The sequence below is a fragment of the Pleurodeles waltl genome, chromosome 3_1 (assembly GCF_031143425.1).
Source record: "Pleurodeles waltl isolate 20211129_DDA chromosome 3_1, aPleWal1.hap1.20221129, whole genome shotgun sequence".
NCBI lineage: Eukaryota > Metazoa > Chordata > Amphibia > Caudata > Salamandridae > Pleurodeles > Pleurodeles waltl.
The window spans coordinates 1493636273-1493661158 of record NC_090440.1 but is presented as its reverse complement, the minus strand read 5'-3'; the positions used below and the strand labels follow the sequence as shown (position 1 = coordinate 1493661158).

Sequence of the window (24886 nt, the reverse complement as noted above, 5' to 3'; positions counted from 1 at the left end):
TAGCTTAGGTTAGTTAGGGACAGTTGTGGGTTAGTAGTAGTCAGGTTAGATTAGTGTAGGTTTACCTTTCCCTTAGTTGCCTCTTTTATTACTTCATTGAAATAAAAATTTAGTTAACCCTTTACATGATGCGTTAGGTGCTACATTATCATGGCCTTGACATCAGTGTAGCAGAATGTTTTAGTATGACATTTGTGTCCTATGCTCGCTATCCCCAGGATATTGAGGTTTAACATGCCAGCTACCCGTGTGCTAACTTGGTAAGTATCCACCATGTGGGAGACACACCATTGGTAGTGTGCATTGATCATCAAGGTTTTGGGTTGGCATGTATCCTACTTCACAAAGAGTGCTTCCAGACTTGTTATTGTGGGTAAATAGATAGGTCGGACAGCAGTGTGAAGTTCAGGGAGATCTTTGTAGATGAGGAATTGTTCACACTCTTGTCTTGTTGCTGTCATTGCTGACCTACATCATGTGTGTACTGATTCAGCATGACTTTCCTTCATGGAAGTATACTCCGTAAGGGTGATTGATGCAGTGTAATTTGTTAATGATTCCTTACATTTTACAGTATTATTTCTTATTTAAGTATTGCATGGTGCCTACATTTCTCAGCCACCATTAGTTGTCTAGAATAGCTATAGATGGTGCATCATTCTGTCCAACACAGCATGATTGTGTGTGCTTAGTCCCTTCATCAGTTATTTTCCTCAGCATAGTAAGGCTATGATGCATTCCTGGCCACTGCACAGATGTTTCAGTATACATGAAATCAGGACAGTAGTATAGAGAATCGACATGGTTGCCACACAGCCACTTTGGAGTTATGTACTGCACAGTTGGAGTGTGAAATAACACAGAGACACAATAGGTGTTCAAGTGATATTTATTTATAGGTGCTGTAGTGCAAAATGTCCATTCACAATGTTAGCTGAGTCCGTTCTGGTGCATTCTTACATGGTGATCCTACAGACGGGGTGTGGATGATGCTCCTGACATGCTGGGGTGATGTCACAGACAGTGCAGAGGAACAGGAATTGCCAAATAGTAGGAGAGAGACATTCACTGGCAATGGGGACAAGTCATACAGTGGATTGCCAAACAGTCATTGAGTGTAGTTGTAGTGAGACTGGCATTTGTCAAAACGTAGGACCTTGGTCAGAGTAGGCCATGGTGCAGGGACTAGGGCTTCCGGGTACTCTTGCGTGTGAATGTTATCTGTTCCATGTCTTCTTCTTCTGATGGGTGTGTTGCATGGTGTGTCCTTGTTGTTGTTGGTTGTGAAGGGGCAACACACACCTCAGTGTTAGAAGACATGGAGGCAGACATCACGATGGTAGGCAGCCAGGTCGGCCCTGAGGGGTTCTATGTTGCATTCGTGCACACGTTGACTGGCTTGCAGTTGGAGTTGTTGTGTCAACTGGATGACAGCTGTGCAGATTTCCTTCTGTGTTTTTAAAAGTTCCTCCAAGAGCGATGTTCGGGCTTGCATTGCAGCTGCCTGATCAGCAGTTGACAACATGCACGAACGCACCCCCTCAAGGCTGGCTGCCATAGTTTGCATCCCCACCCGCACCTCCTTGGCCAGCTCCCGCTGGACCCCAACGACAGTTCTTTCAAAGCTGGTGCCAGTGTCGTCAGAGTCCTCAGCTGTGTTGGAGCTGGCAGGTCTTACAATTGGGGTGGCGGGTGGTTCTCCTGTGGTGGCTGCTTCTTCTGTGCTCCTCCTTGTGACTGAAGGTGGGGTTTGGAGGCTTTCAAGGACCATTTGAATGGTCTCTTGTGGGAGGTTTATGGGCTCATCATCTATGTCATCAGGGAACTCATGGACAGGCATATCGGCAGGAGATCCGTGTTCCTATGCAATGAAACAGGGTACAATTAGTGTGTCTGTGTTGTGACAATTTTGCACTAAGATACAAGCCTTGGTATGCCTTAACTTTGTGCTCTGTGTTTGTCTTGGTACCTGCTGTCCGTCATAGGGCATTGTTGTAGGCCTATGGCCCACCTGTGTGTCACATGTATGATATGGAGCTATCAGACATGTCTGGCAGATCGCCTCTAGGTGTTGCTTTGTAAATATTTAGGAATAGGCTTCTTTTGGTCCTACTCCTCCCTCGGTGTTTAACTATTGTTATGGAGGGACATTTTGTTGGGTGGGCTCTCATTATCCTACATGTGATTACTGGCTTTCTAGGCAGCAGGATAGCTAATGGTGTAGGGGACTAAGTCTGACCCACTTGTAAATAACTCTGTCACCCTGATATTTCATTTTGCTCAGACTAACTAGCAGTGCCTCTGGTCTCCCACATCAAAGGAATGTTTAGACATCCGAGCGCATGACATCTTTGGAACTTCTCAGGCAAGTCGTGGTCACTCAGATCCTACACTATTATGTCTTTTCCGGTATGTTACTATACACAAATGACAAAGACAGTATTTGTTTAATATGAGGTTTCATTGTACAACTGACTTGTAGAAATTTAGGTGTGAGCCACAATAACCCAAACAATACACACTGTTAGAATTGAAATGGTCCGCAGGAGAGTAATACATTAGTACACAGCTATCATGGTGCCTAACAGTTTCTACTCTCCCTCTGCTTGTTCTATGTATAGCACAGCATGTTAAGTTTGGAGCTTGCCTGTCTGAATCACAGGGGAGACATCATCCCTCATATCAGAGGAATGGGCTGTGATCTGGTTGTGCATCAGCAGCAAGGCAGGCAGCATCTAGTTGTGTTTCTCTGTTTGGAAACTCCCTCTTGCATATCTTGGGACAAGGAAGTGATTTTATAAGTCATATGTCATCGTGATGACAAAGTTTCCCTACGCAGAAATGCCAAACCTTAACCCCTACCACATCTATCAGCAACATACCAGACTGTATCCTTGACTGGGGCACAGAGTGAATATGTTCTGGCAAACTCCAGTGCAGAAGTAGGCAAAACAGTGTGATTTGACTAATTGACAACACCTTAGGACTGGCTATTTGCTAAATTAACTGATAGGAAGGGCAATGAGAATCATTTAGTGTAAAGTGCTCTGAGGCTCTTAGATGTGAGCAAATGAGTATAAGTACATTCAGGGTAAGATGCACAAAGGCCTCCAGCCTGAGGCTAATGCGCAAAGTATACGTTACACTTGCCACAATACACTTTGACTGACTGTGGGTGTTGTGACTGCCCTGCCAGCACACTTGCCTCTCAGGCCCTGCCCCATACACTTTTTATTCACATTGCATGAACTGTACATGTTACGTGGCATTACCTATGCATGTCAATGTTAGGATGTGGTATGGATGTAAACATTGTTGATGTTTGAAGATGATGTTGGGTCATGTGTGTCTTACTGGATTGGCCTGTTTATCGTATGAATGTCCTATTTGTTTGTCAGACTTTGCAGGTGTGTTTCAGTGACCAGTTGCCTGTGTCCCCTCCTCAATGTTGTTGTCTGAGCAGTATGACATTAGTGATGTAGCCTTGTTAGCCAGGCACGCGAGGGACCGTGACGTATGCAGCATGTGTGTGTCGTTAGTGCTGTGTGGCTCCTATTGCTGTTTACTTAGGCTTATGTATGTGTCAGGTATGGACATTCGGCATTTGAGTGTACTGGTGCCTTTGTCTTATTTCTATGAATAGTTGCGGATGTCATCCTCACCCCCTAATTTAGGTATGTATGTTCCATGGGGAGGTTCCTGCCATTTGGTACTATAGCTGCACAGAGATGAGAGGTGTTATTATCAACTGTTGTGGCAGTTAGATTGCAGTTGTTGTTTTGCCTACTTCATTACTGATAGGGACCTAGTTGATGTAGGATAGATTTTGCAATACAAGTGCCTGGATGTGGATTTGAGGTAGTGGCCTTCCCACCTGTCGCTGCTTTCCCTTGGCTCTATTGTTGTCATTACAGGATGTCCCCATGGGACTGTTGTTGTTGCTGTATTTTGTCGTGCCCCAGCTTCGGTCTGTGCTGGGCATGCCCCCCTGCCGTGCCCCTTTACCCATGCCACTTCATATATGTGCTGACTTACATGCATTGTGTAGTAGGTATCCCCCCCTGCTTACAGTCCCCATTATTGCATTTGAATTCCCCATGCGACTTACCCTGCATGTGCGTTGTGTCGTGGTAGTCTGCTCTGTCCAGTCCTTGAATCCCTGTGAAGATCTCCTCCGGGATGATGGCTGCGACCATCTCCTCCATGTGGTCCAGGGCCTCCTGTTGTGCTGGACTCCCCCCTCCAGTCTGCATTGCTGCCTTCCTGTTCCTGGCCATTTTCTCTTTTGTCCTACGTTTGCAGTCATGCCAGCGTTTCTTACACTCAGTGACTGTGCGGCGTTCTTCAGCCACACTGTTGATCTTGTCCACTATTTGTTTCCATATGGCCTCTCTCCTACTGAGTGGCAATTTAGAGGAGATGAAAAGTTGGTGCTGGTGTTCCGTCACCTCTTTCACCAGGATTTCCTACTCCTCTTCACTGAAGCGACACTTTCTTTTTTTTTTTTAAATGTCCTGGTTCCTGTATGGATCCTCCTGGCTGGTTCCTGGTCTGCTCTCATCCTCCTGGGGTCTGTTGTGGCATCTGGGATCCATTTTGGGTCTCCTCTGCTGACAGGGCAGTTTTCGCGCAAAAATTTAATGCAATAGCGTGAAGAAAACCAGCGCTTTCCGAATTGCGCTGTCGTAAATCGACCCACAGTTATGTGCGTCGCCTTTACGTTGGTTTCCTTTACGACAGACCGACGCAGTGTGCGTCACGAAATAATGACTCCCACCTGTTGGTTCCGCCGCCGTACGTCAAAGTATAAACTTGACGCCGGCACGGCGCTTCAAAATGGCGTTAGACGGCGCTAATTTTTTTGACGCAAAACTGCGTTGGCGCAGTTTTGCGTCAAAAAGTATAAATATGGCCCTGTATATTTTGCTTTATGGTTTAAAGCCTGTTTGAAAAGTTTCTTACTGGTTGTTTCATCTGTCTTCTGATTGGTTTCCAGAGCTAGGGTCTGTATTTTACTCAGGGCTTAGGGTTGGGGTTCTGATTGACAGACAGTTCTGGGGTTCTGATTGTTTCTCACAGCTAGAGTTTCTATTGGACTTGGGCCCCCAATATCGCATGAAACTGTTCCTCTAGGCTATCAAACTATCAAACAAATTTGTATGGCAAAAGAGGAGGTGGACTAGGTGTTATATTCAAGCACCCAGTAAATCTCACCAAAGTTGACGATGTTTCCATACACGGTTGTGCGGCCCTCATCACCAGATGCAACCGTACACCAACTTCCTACTGTGACTTCTTTCTCCACAGACCACCATCTAGCAACTCAACATTCCCAGGCAAATGTCTAGACATATTTTCAAATCTTATAACACTACACACCAACCTATACATTCTTGGGACTTAAACATTTGGTTTGACAAACCAAATATGTTCCATCTAAAAGCCATGATCAATGGCCTAGTCACGATGAACCTACATCAAACACACACATTGCTAGACACATCCTAGATGTCAATTGTGCTAATCTAGAACTAGCTAACTTTTAAAGGATTACTTCAGTTGCATGCTCAGACAACCATTTGCTAGCTTTCCAAAATAAATCACCACAAATCAACACACCTAACACCACCTTACATCCATCCGTCTATTGACCATGTAACAACTCAACTGTAAATACTCAGAAACACAACTAACATCCATCACAGATCTAGACACAATAAATTCAGTTCAAAAGTTTTGTTAGTGGCTATAGGAAGCTTTTGGTATCCTAACACCACTAAGAACAACAAAACCAGACAAAAGAAAACAATTGAGATCTAAAAGAGATAAAACAGCAAACTAAAAAAGCTGCAACGCACCTAGCTCAAAACTAACAGCAATGAAGACACACTTCACCTACAGAAACTAAACAGAATATGCAAGACAACAATCAAAAAAGGTACTTTTCAAACAGAATTCAAAATGCTCATTGTGTAATTCTCCCACATTTCGTAACCCTAAATGCACAGAAGTAACTCCATAGATTATTCAAGGATTCACAGACAAACTGGCAAATCATTATACAAGCAAAGCAGACACTTTGGACTCCTATTCAAAACAAAGGAAAACCACAAGCTACAATCCCCTCCAACAGTAGGCTAATCCAGCCTCTGCATTCCTTCAAACAAATATCAAAGTGAATTTATGAATCTGGTCAAGGCAAGCAGGCTAGACGGCTTCCCTTTCAACCTTTGTCCTCCACAAACCTTCAAGAACATTCTTCTAATAACTCTGCTGCCACATCAGTAATAAGACACATAATTAACTCTTTAACTACTGGAATCTTTCCAGAAGGCCTAAAAAAAGCATACATATGGCTGCATGACCCCAGCATCTACAGACCAATTACAAATGGGCCCTTCCTGGGCAAACTGATAGAAAGAGCATCATTCACCCAGATCTCACAATTCATTAAAGGCACAGAATCTGCCCTCATCGTTATGTAAGGTGACCTTAAAAACACAATAGACCTCAACAGGGTCACTGCACTACTTCCCTTAGACCTCTCAGGTGTCTTCGACACAGTTGACCATGACATTCTACTACAAGGACTCTACATAGAGGGGACTGCTCCTGAGTGAATCACATCCTACCTTCAAAACAGAACAAATGTCATCTATACTCCCACTTTCTCATCCAAACCGTACTTCACAAAAACAGGGTTCCCTCAAGGAGCTATCATTGCACCCATGCTTTCAGCATCTACATTGTCATTCTTGACAATGACCAATTATTTTCAGCTCACATGTTATAACAAAAAGTGAATGCTTCTAAAAATAAAATACTAACATGTGATGTTTGGAAAAATTGTGACTCACTCTGCATCTGGTCTGTTGATCTGGGACTACCTGCTTAAGTATCTAAGAAAATAAGAAACCTTGAAATTACCATTGACTCAATGAATGCCCTAGTGAACAAATTAGCAAGCTCACTTTCATTATTATGAAAACTCTGTAATGCATCTTCCTCCACCCTGATATTTCAATACAAGATGCAGGATACTAACTCTCTTGTACTGTCTAAACTTGATTGCACCAATGACCTCTACCACAGATCATCTTTATCAACTATCAGCAATAGTTGTACAATAGTCCCTGAAGGATGGGCTACATGCCCTCTGCTGGAGGTCAAGGCTGCTGTGTCCCAGCTGGAGTTGAGGGCTCCTTGCCCACTGCTGTTGGAGTTGTAACCCTGCCAGCCTCTGCTGGAGGTGAGGGTTCCATGCCCACTGCTGTTGGAGGTGTTACCCTGCCAGCCTCTGCTAGAGGTAAGGGCTCCTCGCCCACTGCTGTTGGATGTGTTACCCTGCCAGCCTCTGCTGGAGGTAAAGGCTCCTTGGCTACTGTTGTTGGAAGGGCCTCTTGCCTCTCTTAGTTGGTGGAGTGGGATTGTTCCCTTTCCTGGGTGGTGGAGTGGGATCGTTCCCTTTCCTGGGTGGTGGAGTGGGATCCTTTCCTTTCTTGGGTGGCAGAGTGGGAACCTTCCCTTTCTTGCCTCCACGACTAGGAGGTACCTCCACTGTCCCTGTGGCTGAGGAGCTGGGCTGGGTCGTTGCTACCCTACTCTCACAGGCAAGACATGGGGTGGAGGGGGAGGGAAGAGGTCAAGTTGGGCAAGGAAAAGCTTCTTAGGGATGGTGAGGTGGGATGAGGGAGGAGGGATGGGAGTGGAGGTTGAGGGAGGGGTTGTTGGAGGAGTATGTCTGCTGGACTTGGGTGCAGGTGCATGGGCAGTGTGCTGATGTGAGGTGGATGGCTGTTGGGAGTCTGAGTACGTGTGTTTGTTTCTATTAGGAGGGGGTGGCAGACAGGGTGGGAAAGGACACAGGGGACACGTGGACGGATGTTGTGGAGGTATCTGCAAGTGAGGTGTGTGCTGCTTGGTGTGGTGATGGTGGCTGTTGATGCATTGAATGCAGGTTTGAGTGAGGATGTGACTGTGAGGGAGGAGGAGGAGAAGGGGGAGACAGTGGATGTTGTTGTGTGTGCAACTGTCTGTTGTTTGTGTTAGTGCTTGTGGTCTGAAGTGTGCTGCCTGTGTTTGTCTGTGCCACTCTTGTGTGATGTTTTATGTGCATGGTTGTCTGTATGTGTGCATGGGATGGGTTGGGGTTGAGGAGACTGGGACTTGGAAGTGGTAGTTGGCTGGGGGACAGTAGGAACAGGGACGATAGCTGCCACCAGAGAGGAGGCCAGAGCCTGAAACAATCTCTGTTTGGCCGCCAATCCACCGTGGATGCCCTCCAGGAATGCATTGCATTGGTGCATCTGGGATGCTATCCCCTGGATGGCATTCACAATAGTTGACTGCCCTACAGAGATGGATCTCAGGAGGTCAACAGCCTCCTCACTGAGGGATGCAGGGCTGACTGGGGCAGGGCCTGAGGTGCCGGGGGTGTAGGAGATGCCCACCCTCCTGGGTGAGCGGGCATGAGCAACTCTATGAGGGGCTACTGGGAGGACGATGCTGGTACGGGATGGCAGCTGTAGCTGGGGTGGTCCCAGAGGTGTCCACCGCCACCAGGGAGCTTCCATCGGAGGAGGAATCAGAGTCAGTGTTGTCACCTCCTGTCTCTGCCATGGTGCTTCCCTCGCCCTCCGTCCCATTGGTACCCTCAGCATCAGTGGACTCTGCCTCCTGGGTCCTGTGGGATAGCTCCTTCTGTCGCCAGTACCTCTACTCCTCCGCCAGATGATGCTAATGCACACATGGACAGGATGACAGAAGAAAAAAGGGGGGGGAGAGAAAGGGAGCACTAGGTCAATTACAGCACCAACACCACAGATGGAATACACATTACCATCAAACACAGGGATCAGGATTGAATACCATGCATCACCCTGGCATTCCATTGGCTAGGTACCACAGCAGGATGAGAGTCAAACACTGCCAACCTCACCCCTCCTGTCTGACATGGAATGCAACCTAGCTAGGTTACCAGATTTTGCAATACACCCATTACCCTTGTGCTGGATCACTCTGCAATGTCTGACCTGTCATTAAGAGGCACCCACTAACTGACACCCACCACCAGGATCCCATGGCACCTACCAATTATAGTTGTAACACCCAGTGAACTCACCTCCTTGTGGCTACTGTTATGCCCTCAAGCGCCATCCAGCTCTGTGTTCGCCACAGCCAGTATGTGGGCCATCAGAGGTTAAGGTTCTGACGGGCACACAGCCCTCGTCGGGAGGCCATTTTGAGCTGGGCCTCTGCGGACTTTCGGGCCCAGTGTCTCAGGTCCTCCCACCTTTTCCTACAGTGGGTGCTCCGCCTGCTGTAGATCCCCAGGGTCCGCATGTGCTTGGCGATGGCATGCCACAATCCTTTCCTCTGATGGGTGCTGACCTGCAGAGGTAATACAGACAGGAGGATACCATTACACATACAATCCAGCCTGTCACACATATGGCCCACAAATCCCATTTCCATCTCCATTGGCACACACATCACACATCGTCTACCATATACACTACCACCAGACATACCACCCCCTCAACTAATACAATGTTTGCACATACATCTCCATGCAACCCTGTCACATGCATCGTGCCCATGGTGTACTCACCTGTTGGTCTGGAGGCCCATACAGCTGCCCATCCTGGGGTAGGACCCCATCCACCAAGTGCTCCAACTCCCTCAAAGTGAAGGCAGGGGCCCTTTCCCCGGTCACACGGGCCATGGCAGGATCCTGACACAGGTCACAGCAGCACACGCAGTGTAGGTGTTGTTCTGTTGAAAGTCAGGAATCAAGTGAGGTCATAGATAGAAAATGGTGGTCACGTCCGCGGCGGTATGCACCGTCACCGCTGCTGGTGATCCCATTGGCCACTGTACTCCATAGAGCCCCACATTAGCCAATGAGGAATAACACGGCGGTGCAAGACCACCTTCCGCCATGATGCCCAATGTCGGTGGAGTTACCTCACTTCCCCCTGTTCCTACATGCAGGACAGACGTTCGCCATTTTATGGTTGTAGACAACATTCAGATAATCGAGAACTGCGTAATTGCTATGATTTGCACATACATTGCCATTACCATAGTGCCAACACATTAATGCTCAATGTACACTGAGGTGCCGGTTCCATTGTTCTAATTGTGACACCCTATTCACTTTTGTGTCCCTTAGATACCTACCACTGTGGATGAATAGGAGGAGGAGACAAGGCCCCGTGTACATACCCCTGTGGACTTGGCTACACTGGAGGACAGGCACATAATACTGACCTATAGACTGGACAGGGCCACAATCACAAAGCTGAGTGCTCAATTGGACCCTGATATGATATCAGCTATCTGTCATCCCACTGGGATACCCCCTCTTGTGCAAGTTCTATCTATGCTCCATTTCCTGGCAACTGGTTCTCTCCAAGTGGCAGTGGGCTTGGCAGCAGGAATGTCACAGCCAATGTTCTCAGTTGTGCTGGCAAGGGTTTTGTCTGCCTTGGTCAGGCACATGTGCAGCAACATTGGTTCCCCCAGGTGGAAGATTTGGCCACTGTGAAGGCACGATTCTATGAAATGGGACATATACCTAATATTATTGGGGCGATTGACGGAACACATATAGCATTTGCACCCCGCCGCAATGAACAGGTATTCAGTCACTCAATGTGCAAATGGTGTGCCTGACTGACCAATATATCTTCCACCTCACTGCCAAATATCCTGGGTCGGTGCATGATGCCTTCTTCCTGAGGAATAGCACCATCCCAAATGTGATGGCACAACTACAGAGGCACAGGGTGTGGCTAATAGGTGAGCCTGAGTCCCCACCCAATGTATGTCAGTGTATGTCTTCAGGAGCTAACCCCATACCATTGTGTAAGGCTAATGTTTGTCCCTCAATACTTGTAGGTGACTCTGGCTACCCGAACCTATTGTGGCTCCTGACCCCTGTGATAAATGCCAGGACAGGGGCTGAGAATTTATGATGCACATGGGCGAACCAGAACAATTATTGAAAGGGCCTTCAGTCTCTTGAAGGCCAGTTTCAGATGCCTTCATCTGACAGGTGGATCCTTGTGCTACTCACCCAAGAAGGTCTGCCAGATAATAGCAGCACGCTGCATGTCGCACAACCTGGCCCTCAGACAACATGTGCCTTATCTGCAAGTGCAAGAGGAGGATATTGGAAATGCCTCTGTGGTAGCAGTGGACGCTGGGGACAGTGAGGATGAGGAGGCAGAGGATGAGGATGTGGACAGCAGAACATCAGTTATGGGTCAATATTTCCAATGACACACAGGTGAGACAGTATAACTGAACATTCCCCTGACTATTGATGTTTTCTGTGTGGCTGTAGAAGGATGGCATTCACTTCCTTTGCATCTCAGCTGACTGTCACCTATGTCTTCTAATTTTGTAGATGTTGGTGTTAAAACAACTGTGTACTGATTTGATGACTACTATCAGAGTGTTCAGATCATTTGCACAAGATGTGACTGTTTACATAATTGGACATTTTCATAACATAAAACACTATCACTGATGTTGTTTTCAAGGGTGTTTTGTAGTGCAAATTACAGACTGTAAGTTGCAATGGAATGGGGTGATGGTAGAGGTAAGTCCAGGGTAATGTTCCAGTCTGTTTGTAGCACAGATCCTGTGTCCAAGGGGCCATAGAAAGGGGAGCAAACGCAGTTCAGAGTGGGCAAGGTGACAGAGTGGGACACAAGGGGGACAATCAGGAGAGTCTCATTTCCTGGTGGTGGTCTCGGTCTTGGCAAGTGTCTCTGGCTTCTGTCTGGGTCGCAGGGAACTTTTGTGGGGAATTTCACCTTCTGCAGGGGGTGGGGTGCTGGTGGCCTGTGGGTCCTGTGGCAGGGATTCCTGTCACTAGCTATAGCAAAAGTGGAGGGCTGGTCAGTAGACTGGCTAGTGGTAGGGGCCTGCTGGTGTGCTGTCCATTCCCGCATGATGTTGGCCATATCTGCTAGCACCCCTGATATGGAGACCATGATGGTGTTGAGGGCCTGCAAATTTCCCCTGATCTCCTGATGGTGTACCTCCTGCAGCTGCTTGTTCTCCTCATGCTGGTAAGGATCTGACCCATTTTGTCTTGGGATTGTTGGTAAGATCCCAGGACATATGTGAGTGCCTTCTGGAGAGTCGGTTCCCTGGGCCTGTTCTCCCCTGGCTCACAGCTGCACTCCCAGTGTCCCTGTTCCCCTGTGCCTGTGTCCCCTGAACAGTGTGCCCACTGCCACTGACCCCAGGTCCCTGATTGTCTTGGGGATGAGGTGTGGACTGGGGTCCCTGTGCAGGTGGGCACACTGCTGATTGATGTGTCTTGGGGACAGGGATGTGGGGACGTTGGGTGAGTGATGTGGTGTTGGGGGGGAGCTCTTTGGTGGACTGTGAGTGGGCTGGTGTGGCCGGCTGATCAGTGGTCCCTGATGGGCCTGGTAGTTCGTCCAGATCCTGAAGCCCAGAGTTACTGTCATCACTGGGGGCATCTTCTGTTGGGGGACTGGATAGTCATGGCACCTCCTTGCCTCTGGGATTTGGCTGGGGCACCTCTGGGGATGTAAGTGATGTATCAAGCTTCATGTCTGTGAAATATTGCACATCCATAGCTTCCCCTCTATCATTGCTGTGGCCCTGCCACCTTTGTTTGTGTATGGTGATGTACTGTGTGATCGTTAGTTTTCCATGCTTTGCATGATTTTGTGATGGGTGTACATGCAGGGCTGGGGTGGGCTGTACATGCATTGGTATGGCATGCAGGGCTTGGCATTGGGTTAGTCATATGTGTAGGTGCACTGTGTGGGATGTAGTGGAGTGATGGGAGTCAGGGTGAGAGGGTAAGATGGCATGCAGGTATGGGGGGTGATAAGCAGTAAATATTGAATCACCATTGTCCAGTCCTCCAGCTACTCCAGTGAGTCCCTCAGGATGCAGGATTGCTAAGACTTGCCCCTCCCATGTTGTGAGATGTGGGGGAGGAGTTGGGGGTCCAGCTCCAGTCCTCAGGATGGTGAGCTGGTGCCTTGCTGCCATGGAACGTCCCTTCCCCTCTAGATCATTCCACAACTTTCTGATGTTGTCCCTTTTTCTTGGATGCTGCCCCACAGCGTTCACCCTGTCCACGATCCTCCACCATAGCTCCATCTTCCTTGCAATGGATATTTGCTGTACCTGTGCTCCAAACAGGTGTGGCTCTACCCTGACTATTTCCTCCACCATGACATGCGTGCTGTGTGATGTGTATTGTGCAGAGGGTGTTGAGTATTGTGGCAGGGTGTGAGATGTGGGGTGCGTTATGGATGAATGGGTGTTTGTGGTGTGTGTATGTAGTTGTCTCTGTGATTTTCGTGTCTGCCTTGTGTCAATTTTTGGTGTACTTAAAGGTCAGTGGGTAATGTGTGTGTATGTTTTATAGTGCTGTGTGTGTGTGTGTGGTGTGTGTATGAATGCCAGGTGTGTGATTTTCGTTTTGGCCAATGTTGTGTTGTTTAGTATTTGGGTGGCCATTCTGTGCGCACCGGTGTGTACTGCTTATGTTTTACCACCATTGAATGTCTGCCATGGTGATCTGTGGGTCATAATGTGTTCGGTATTGTTTTGTTGGCGTATCGGTATGGGTGTTTGTACTTATACTTTAACACTGACCTTTGGGCTGGTGGATATGTGTTTGTGGCAGTATGATGTCAGTTTGGTGTGTGTGTCTCATAGTATGGCGAAAGGATGCTTGCCACTGTGGCAGTAAGTGACATTTACCACCAATGTCATAATGAGGGCCTATGTCTTTTAGTTTGAAGTGGCATGATACTATAATGTCAGTTTCCACCTGATCACCAATTACTATCTGTCTGGGGATTCCATGACTGTTACGTTGAGGATAATTTTAGCCACCCTATATATTGGTTATATCTTCACAGTATGCAAATGAGGGGTTGTGTATTGGGAAACAGACACTTTTAGTCAATGAAAGGGGATTTATTTAACTATGTGCAATATAGTAAGCCTAGAGCTCGAGAGATCATGAGATGGCAGTGTGTGACATTTGTAGCACTTTAGCATATAGCGCTTTAGTTGTCATAACTTATCCACCAATATTTATGATGCTGCACTTCATCAGGTTATGCATTACTTAAGTGAGCTTGGAGGGTGTTCATATTTCTAATTCCCAGTTCAACAACTGCATACAAAGGTTAGAATACAGCCCAGTGGATTATTGAATATGGCTTACAGGCATGTGCATTAAGAGGGTGTGGTGTACTTATGCAGCACCACAATATGTTAAGGATTTTTATCTTAGTATTCTATCGCCTTTAGCACATAGCATTTTACAGTTGGATTATGTTTACATGCATCAGCAACACAGTGCACTGCTACATCACTAGTATTCAAAATAGCCAATCGGCCACCTACGATATCTAACTGCTGGGCTGTGAACCGAGAAATGATGTGTTAGACTGTTCATCAGCAATGATACAGCCTGGCAGTGTTTTGCTGGCAGGCGCTGCTGCTGACAGCAGTGCTGCATCCCACCTACAGCCGGAGGTCCCCATGCAAGCAGGTAAGTCAGGTTCTCTGACAGGAGAGTGGGTGGGGGGGGTTTTGCACGTGTGTGTGGGTGTTGTGTGTGGGGGGTGTCTGGTTATGACTGCGTGCATGCGGGTGTGAGTCACCTTGAATCAGTGTGTGCATGCCTGCATGTGAGTGTACGTGTATGTTGTGAGTTGTGAATGCATGTGTGCAGCAAACTATGTTGATGTGTGTTGCGGTGTTTGGATATGTACGTGTGCATGCGTGGGTGGATGTGGGTATGCATGTGTATGTGTGTGTATGTGTGTGTGGGTGTGGAAATGTGTGGGGGGCAGGAGAGGGAGGGGGATGGTGGAGGAGGACTCTGGGGAGGGAGGCAGGGGAGACCCCTATCAGTGACAGGGAAAGAATTCCCTGGCACTGATAGTGCCTACCGGTACCCTTACCACGAAAACCATGGAGGTAGGCGGGGTCATAATCCCGAGGGTGGAATTGTGAAGGCCGCCGGGCTGGAGACTGAATTCTCCAGCCCAGCGGCCGTTATCACCCTGGCAGACAGAGTGGTACATTGGCGGTTTGGCTTGTGCCAAACCACCAGTGTCATAATTTGGGAAATGGTACCTCCAGCCTGTTGGCAGTACCCTTCCCCAAATTACCACCGACCGCCAGGGTGGTAATGAGGGGCATAGTAATGTGTTTTATATGTCCTGACAGTGAAATATTACTAGATTTGTTTTCACTGTTGCAAGGCCTATTCCTCTCATAGGTTAACATGGGCTCTAACTTTAAATCTAAATAAAGTGTAGATTCCCTTTGGGAGCTGATGGACATGTGGACTTTGGGTTCTCTGAGCTCACAATTTAAAAATACATATTTTAGCAAAGTTGATTTTGAGATTGTGCGTTTGAAAATACCACTTTTAGAAAGTGAGCATTTTCTTGCTTATACCATTTCTGTGACTCTGCCTGTTTGTTGATTCCCTGTCTGGGCCAGTTTGACAGTTGGGCTGGTTGCACCTCACACTAGACAGTGACACAAAGGGAGCTGAGGTGTAGCCTGCATATCCTGATGAGCCATCTGTGCGAGGAGGGAGTGGAGGAGTGGTCACTCACACCTGAAAGGGCTGTGCCTGCCCTCACACAATGCAGTCTCCAACCCCCTGGTGAGTGTCTGGGGCCTGGCCTGGGCAAGGCAGGATTTCACATTCAAAAGAGAAAAATTGGGTATAAAAAGGGCACCCAAAACCTTAGACTTTATAACACTTCTGGAAACCAAGAGGAACCTCTGCCTGGAGAAAATCTGAGGAAGAAGAGCTGCCCTACCTGTGACTGTGCTTTTGGAGCTATCCTGCAGACTGGACTTTGTGTTGCCTTCCTTCTTGTGAAGCTCTTGATTTAGAGCTTGCTTTCTCTTGTTTGAAGTCTCAGGGACAGCAAAGACTTCTCTCTAACAGCACCTGGAGTCTCTGGAGAGACTACTACTCTGCCAAGTGGTGCCCATCCAGATCCTGGGACCCTGAAAGGATAAGCTGGCAGCCTAAGAGGAAGAAATCCACACACAATTCCGATCAGTGGTGGGAAAATCGGCATGCCACCGGCTTCGCAACTGAAAAGCGATGCTCGCCTGCAACACGACCCAAAGATCAACGCCCGGGGCTGGAGAAACGATGCACAGCATCTCTGACGAAGGCTGGTGAGATCGCAACCTGCGCTGCATGGTTTTTGGATCATTGTGCAGCTGGATATCCGACACAAATACTGCTGGGCATGTAAAAACAATGCAAAGCCTGCCTGGACCCGAGAGTGCTCACCGAATTGATGCATCGCTCTCCTGCGGAGAGAAGGAATGATGCACCCCGACCTGACAAAAGAAGAAACAATGCAAGGTCTTGCTTGTGAGTGAAATTGACGCATCGCAAGCCCTTTTTGATGCACACTCGCCAGTGCTAGGTTATTTTTGATGCACCCTAAGGTACATTTTCAAACTAACAGTGTTACTGTGTGTTTAAAATTACATGAAGACTCTTTTTGCATTTTTATTGATAACTTGACTTGTGTATTGTATATTTTTGTCATTTTGGTGTTGTTTTGTTTAGATAAATATTTCCTATTTTTCTAAACATGTGTTATCTCATTGTGTAGTGTTTTTATTAAATTACTGTGTGTGTTGGTACAAATACTTTGCACCTAGCACTCTGAAGTTAAGCCTATTGCTCGTGACAAGCTACCAAGGGGGTAAGCAGGGGTTAGCTGAGGGTGATTCCCTTTTACCCTGACTAGAGTGAGGGTCCTTTCTTAGACAGACTGTAACCTGACTGCCAACCAAGGACCCCATTTCTGACATTATGCATTTGTGAAATCATTTGAGTATTGCAAGGCTGATTGGCACAGTGTATAAAATTATGGGTCCATACAATGAGACATTATTGAATGCTAGAGACTCCTATTGAAACTATACCGTCCTGCAGGACTTAGTACTTTCTAGAATATGTTTACATTCTTACTAATTTGATCCTTGAAGTGTCAAGCATCGGCTCATAACCCGTTGCAATGCATCCATGTGTGCCACATCAGGTTCAAATATGTCTAACATCATTGTGAACTACATTTTTATTATTTCTTTAAAAAAATGAAGTATGTTCAGGGGGTTAATTGAAGTTACCATTAACACAGGTGTAATGGGTGCAGCAGTCATTCCAGCATAACAAACTGATTAATACCTATGTTGGAATTGTTATCAGTGCCATTTGAATTCAACTGACTACGGAAGCAAAAGCATGACAGTATATGAAACTATTACTGTGAATGCACATTTGATTTGAGCAAGGTTGAGTGTTGCAATAATAGTATAAGTGCCAAACATTTATCATAAATGTACTTCTTGAAGTTTTTCACTTGCTATGGCTAACAGGTATATGAAGGTGAAACACATATGACTATAAAACCAGCTTGTCTGCAGCATTAAGAATGATCAACATTATTGAATGTACTGTCATGGTACTGCAATAGGGTTGGGAGCAACATGTCTGCAGCAGTCTAGTGTATGGGTGTAAGGAACAGTACAACTCACAAAGGACCATTTTTAAATCACTGTGGTGCGGGGATACGGGTCGCTCAGTTGAAGGCGAAATGCATTGGCGTCCTGTGATTTGGTGCAAAAATCATGAATGGAAATCTATTAAGAAGGAATGATTTGACATCCTGCTGTGCCCAAGCTCTATGCTGTACAAGCCTCGGACTTTGGTGTACCGAAGTACTGCTGTAGACGTTGACATATATATTATTCTATGCTTAACATGTATATAGGTCACTGCATAGTTTTCACATACATTATTTGAATAGATGCTTATGGCTCTCTGTTGTATTTATCTATCACAAGTTATAAATAGTATCATAACTATCTACAAGTGTTCACTATTGAAACATTGAGAAAATATAAGATTAAAAAAATAGTTATGAAAATTTACAAATAAATTAGTTAAAAGTACAACACTTGAAAGTGTGACTTCATAAAACACTACTATAAATCATGACATATTCTCTTCCTTAAACATATATACCCTCTCTATGTACTTATGTATCTATATATGTATTACTTTACTCCTACTGTAGAAAAAAACCTCTGGCTCTCTTCAATGCACTACTCTATGTCTCACCCTATACCTCTCCCAATATATTCTCTGCCTCCACTCATCACAAATCTCATTCTACTTCTATAACGTTCTACAGTTGTTTAGGTAATAGTGCAATGTCTACTGAAAATCACATGAGGAAATGAGGTATAAATGGTGAGCAGCATGTTGCAAAACAATGTTTAACTGTACAATGATATTTAACATAGAATATATTATATGGTATTAATCTGCTAAGATTTGAAGTTGGTTGGTCTAAACAGTCCAAATTCTAACTTTAGAGTCCCACTGTTCCACTCTTCTGTTTTTTAAGATGTTTGCACTGCATGTGAAAATGATCAATATGTTATGACTTCTGTTTGCTGGCGACTACGTTTTTTAGGTAGGCAGACAGAAGATCCTAGAAGACTGCTGAAGGGTAAGGGTTAACAGGATAGCTGGATTAGTGACTTGAAGTGACAACATTGGAGAAGTCAGAGTAGTGTGACAGGTAATTGAAACAGCAATGTGAAGCCAAAGTTGCTTATAAAAGTGTGGCCCATGACTCATGCTCGAGTGTAGGCTGGTTTGATGTCTGTTTGGTGACTTAAGAGTTACAGTTTCATCTGCAAAGTGGTCAGGGACGACATTGAAGAAGTGTTATGAGGGAATGATTTGACACTGAGGTAGTAGTATGGAATATCAAAGAAGGAATAAGGAATAGCAAGTGGCCACAATTACATGACCCAAACATCACAAAGCAAAATATTGTGGAGGTATGTGCGCAGAGGAAGGTATTTATTATTAATAATACAGTATGTACTTACCATTTGTATAAGATTATGTGGCCTTAAAATTAGATGAAAACATCAGTTAAAAGATTACATTTTTAACTCATGAAAACAATGCAATTTATTTACTAGTTATAGTTAACTGAAGTAACTATAACTTGTGCCCCCACCATGCACAGTGTTGCCATCAATTATGTAATTTCAGATGTTGCTCTCATGTTATCAATGATGTTGTAGAACATGTCATGAGTGATGTAATATGTGATGAGGTAAGCAATGCATAGTGAGGGGGTGAGTTAAAGTTACTTCTGTTAGCTATAACCTCTGAGTTTCATTGTTTTTTAGTGCAAAATTGAACATTCTAACTGCCATTTTCACCTAATTATGAACACTTAAACCTTTAATCATTAAATTTCTCCCGGAGTGCACTGTGTTGGGTTGGCCACAGGGCCTGACTTGGGTAAGGCCCTGCAACCAACCACATAAGCGGGCAACTGGAGTAGATGGGACGGACATGTATGTTAAAGGAGATTATAGAGTATTAAAGATTGCTCGCCAGCAGAGCTGATAAATAAGATTATATGGGGATCAGGGGAGAAATGTTTTAGAACGAAGGGAAAACATGAAGCACCTGACTGCAAGGTTGTGAATGTGGATGCAAACATATTTGAGACCTATTCGCTACCTGGACTGTCACTAACCTTCTGGCATTTTCAGACAACACAAGAAGCAGATGCCTGTGCAATTAGCAGTTAGTATGCAGCTAATTGTCGCTATCAAGGAGAGGCATGTTACAGGTATCAACTATGTGCAGAGGACAATGGATGAGATTGCACCTAAATACAGCAACAAGTTGAAAATAGCACTTGAGATAAAGATAAATATTAAAGAACAGAACCAGAAGTGATATCATTTATAAATTCAGAAGATAATATGTAGCAGTGATTTGTAAGTGAAGAGAGAAACTATGTCAAAAGTAGAATAGATGGTTCTCAGATTGGAGAAGCAGCTTAAATGTAGAAATTCACAGGACACATCAAGCTGTAAGCAATTTAGTGGGATTCAAAATTCAAATGTGTTTCACAGGCGCTACCCATATATCCATATATGCAGCCAGAGCAGTTTAAAGACAGCATTCACTTGCAATTGCAAATATTTTGCATGTGGGAGGATGTGCTGTTTGGATTCAGCACCCAGATGTAGTTTATATTCAGCACATGGATATAATTCATAGCCATCACACAGATGCAGTAAGAATTGAATATGGATAAATGCTGTGCATCATCATCTGTGTAGTGTCTTACACATTAATAGACAGCTTTATGTCAGAATATTATTAAAACAAGCCTGTTATTTGATTGTTGTGGCTTAGATTTACATAAATGTCATTCCACTAGGTCTACATTTTGCATTACTAGCTCCCATAGAAGGATATTATTATAAACAAAATTTAGGACACAATATTTTTGTCATATGTTTTTAGGCACACAAAGAAGTGGAGAAGAACCCAGTAGTTTTGTAATGTGAAAAAAATGACAACATGCTTTGTTCCACATCAATTACATTTTCCTGATTCTTTGTTGATTGTTTATGATGTTTTGTGGAGGGTTGCATAGAATCTCCAATTTGCATGGGGATAGGAAAGGCAGAAATCCACTGTAATTATGTAAAACCATTACATTCTGGGAAATTCCTCCAGCAGATAAATTTAATGGAAAGTATCACATTTACTCCATCTGATAAAAATGTATCTTGCATGTATAGTTTATTTGCTTCACGTTTTGCCCAAATACTTTTCCCACCACTAGTTTTTGGATCAGGAGGAACAATTTATCAATGTCATCTAGAACTAGCCAGACCACAATGCCAAATAAAGAAAAATACAGAAAACATGCATATGATGACTGAGGTAAACATAGCAGTGTAGGCTAGAGGCACCTAATTATAGTGAAAACAATTGTACCAGCACCAAAACATATCAATGTAGATTTAGTTAAATTGAGAGATGACAGTGAATTTAAGCAATTTAAGGCATGAAGTAAAATAAGTAGTAGCTAAGATTTGAACATTACCATTGCCCTTGCCTATATCCACAATCTTCTAGTTTGATTTCATGCTTCATTCTCCCAATTCCTAAATTCAAACTCTTACCTGAACACCTCAGTTTCTTAATACAACCCTACAGACTCACCCACTCAACTCTCTTAACTACAGCTAGCACTCCCCAGATGTCCCACTTCTCTCTTCTGCAGCTAAAATTAAGGTATCTCCAGTCATAATACACTCTATCAGATCTACGCAGTAATCTTCTACAACTTTGCTGAACCAACAGACTCCCACATTCCATTTCACAAATTTCAGACTAATTGCTCATGGCTTTATGCATCGCTGTTTTGCTTCCACAATTGACTCACTTAATTCACACTCTGTTCTCTTCAGTATAAAGTTTTTATGCTGGTCTCCCAATGCCACTCACCTCATCCTTTAATTAACTTATGCTATTTTATACTCTTATTTCTTAATGCAATCTACACTGGCTGATGTATCACACTCTCAATATCACACTTCAGTATATCTAACATCATGCTATGTATTTCTCACTCCACACCTCTCTCTCCACAAGAAAAAAAAAAAAACTTGTTTCTATGTGCAAGTTCCTTATCACATGGAAATCCATACATCATTCTCCTGACTCCCCGATATTAGCAATGAGAAAAAACGGAGTCCTCCTTGCTTAAACTGAAGTTTGCAAAATTAAGGTACCATAAACATCAGTAATACATGATTGCCAATGCCATTTCTTCTCTGCTGTTTTGGCTCTCTTTTCTCTTTTGTTCCATCTCCTGTGCTAAATCCTTTCCATCTGCGTCTGTCCCTTTCTGCAGTATTTGCTTCTTTTCAGTTCAATTTGTTGAACTTTTTTCTATTGGTTGGTGTACTTCAACATGAAACTTCCACAATAGACAAGGAGCTTCCTTTTGAGCTTTATATTTCTCATATGCCATCAGAAGTTTCCAGAAAGAGCCGAAATTAATCTAAGATCCCCCACAGAGATTTGAAGATCTTTGTAAACAGTCACGCAAAAAATGTGTCCATCCCTATACTTGAGCCCCATAGAGTGATATGTACCAAAATACTAATGTACAAAAAAGATCACATGTTTTGTAAACAGATGTTATAATAGAGGATTTCTAGTTTAGTCTCATTTAAATGTACCCCTAACATGTTATGCAAGTGAAGACACAAATTATGAATAGTGTGTTAAATAATGGAAGAGCTTGGCACATCACGTGTAATCAGATTACAAAAGATCATGTTGGCAACAAATTGATTTCTCAGCATGAACAGTCAGATGAAACACCAAGTGTGTGTCAAATGAACATGGTATATTAGCATGATACCAGGACATTGTGCAGATTTGGTACAGCAACATGCAGTTGTTTTCAATAAATTCATGTTTTGCATTTAGGGTAGGTTTTGTCATAAAATGGTTCTAAATTGATCCAACTGATATTGTTTGTGACTGATAATCTTAGCATTATGTTTAGAGCATACAAACATGTACCACAAATGTGTACTAAATGATCCTTCTTTAAAAAATGTCAATGACGATCATAGTAATGAATGCAATATAATAGAGGAAGTTTTATCCTGTCAATATTTTTGGGCCCTAAGTAGCTATGTTTTGATTAATATCTTATCTTTCATCTTCCACTTTGGCCCTGGTAAGATTAGCATTTTCAATTATTGAGAACCCATGTCTAACAATTCATGACAACATAGATGCAGATTGAAATGACAATGTGTTTTTTCTTTATCATCACAGTTGTTCCAATGGAAAGCTTGCATCCAGCTGTCAGTTATGTGATGGCTACTGTTATAATGGAGGCACGTGTCAGCTGGACCCTGAAACAAACGTACCTGTGTGTGTGTAGGTATCTTTAAAAAAAAACTGCTATGTTCTGTGAAAAGCATGATGTTTGAAAGCATTATTGTGAACATTTGCTTATCATTATTACCATCTACCTATACAGTAAAAAACATTCTATCGAAGTGCATAGAATGAGATGTAGGAAATGTGAAAAAAGGAGAATGGGAAAAATACAAATGGAATGTAGAGTTTTTCATATTTTAGTCATTCCTTATGCAAATAAATCCCTTGCATCACATACATTTTCACTGTAAAGTCCAGCTTTAAGATTCCTTAATGAGGATTACTGGCTGCTACACTGGCTCATGATATTTGTTTGTAAAGCATTAAACTCCACAATGAGGGTTATCATCTGCGATTGCTAGACTGATGTCTACAACAGTTCCTTCTCTCCATAAAATGACATTTGATCTTAATGAACTTTGTATCAGGATGGAGACTGGTCAATTATGTGTGCCTTTTAGTCTCAAATGGACACAGTCCTGTATTAGAGAATTATTTCAATTGTTTTACACATAAATCTTCTCTTTGAGTTTGTACTCTTATTCTGAGAAGAGCACGGGTATCAGAATGCATTGACTGAATACATTATTACTAGTGTTATTGTAGCACATTGTTTTAATTATGAATTAATCGTTATTACTGTTTGGAAGTAATTTGCAATTGTCTCTGCTGCTTGAGTGCTGTAAAATAGTATTTGAAAAACATAATTTTGGTTGTGTGTTGCTATCTAATTTGTTGATGTTTTACTGCTTAGTGAGATGTTTTACTTTTTAAAAGAAGTGGCGAGAGCCTGTCCCATTTTTTTATTTATCATGTTACTAGTTGTGTGTCTAAAGAGTTTTAACAAAATGTTCAAGCAAAGGCAGAGTATTCATTTTAGTTGTATTTTACTGAAATTCTGCAGATGCTCTGTTGGGTATAAAAGTCAGCGCTGTGACCAGAAAGTGAACCCTTGTGATTACTACTGTCAGAATGAGGGAATTTGCACATTAACTGCGTTTAATGAACCGAACTGCAAGTAGGTTTAACCTTCCACTTAACGCTGCACATTATCGGGTATCATTTCAGGCTACATTTCATTGAGCCTTGCTTCGAATCATGCACATTTACATGCATTCTGCAATTGGTGTTTAATCAGGCTCAGTTGTTCTTCGTGCTTTGTGCTTTGTCGTTACTTCACTGAAAAGAATATTTTGTAAATAGGGCTGTTGCTGTCTATTTGTATGTAGATTATAATGGTAGGGAAGAATCATTCAGCACAGTTTGTTTTAGCCTCCTTTGCTAAAACTAAATAATAATTAATGACAGTTTTTAAGTTGCTCAACCACTATATAACAAAAATACTTATATATGAATTAGACTGCTAATAATTCTAGATGAATATGTACTTTAAAATGTGTTCTAACATTTAATGACACAGATCATTTGGGAAATCGTGTTACTACTTAAAACTGGTTAATATTTTGAACTGGTTAAGTGCATTGCAATTGTATGTCTTAGGTATGTGTGAAAAATATAGACTTTTCTATTGTCTGTTTTCAATGTATTGTTTCAATTCTGTACTTGTTTTTGTATTTGCTATATCTACGAGTGAGAGAACTTTGAAATTTGCTTTTTAAATTGGGCGAGATTATAAAAAAACATTACACATTTTGCAAATCTTGCTGCATTGATCATTTATTTCCAACTTTTCCTACAGGAAATGTCTTCTAGTTGATATAATGTTCTTGCAAAAGAATTTATTTAAAAATCTTTTTTGCAAATTTGCTTTATGTTACATTTTACTTTTTTCAGAATGTATTTCTCACAAGTTTACTTTTAGCTGAAATTGTTTGCCTACTAACCTTTTTTAAATTTGAAGATCTGCATAAGTCAACAAAAATTGTGATTCTCAGAAAAACAGAAAACCACATTGCAGAGGAAACACATTTAGAATTTGGCATACCATTTGAAGGAATCAGTATTCTAAAATTATTCACTCCTATGAGAAATACTCGGAATGCCTAACGTGAA

The 24886-nt window shown here is 43.5% G+C and overlaps 1 protein-coding gene across 1 annotated transcript in view; it reads left to right on the top strand.

Annotated features, from left to right (window-relative positions):
- Window positions 1-24886, top strand: part of LRP1B (LDL receptor related protein 1B) — a 4500992-nt gene that overhangs the window by 4424106 nt on the left and 52000 nt on the right. Inside the window, exon 87 of the mRNA XM_069225083.1 lies at window positions 22766-22870. Coding sequence (XP_069081184.1) covers window positions 22766-22870 — 105 coding nt within the window. The remainder of the gene's footprint in view (window positions 1-22765; window positions 22871-24886) is intronic.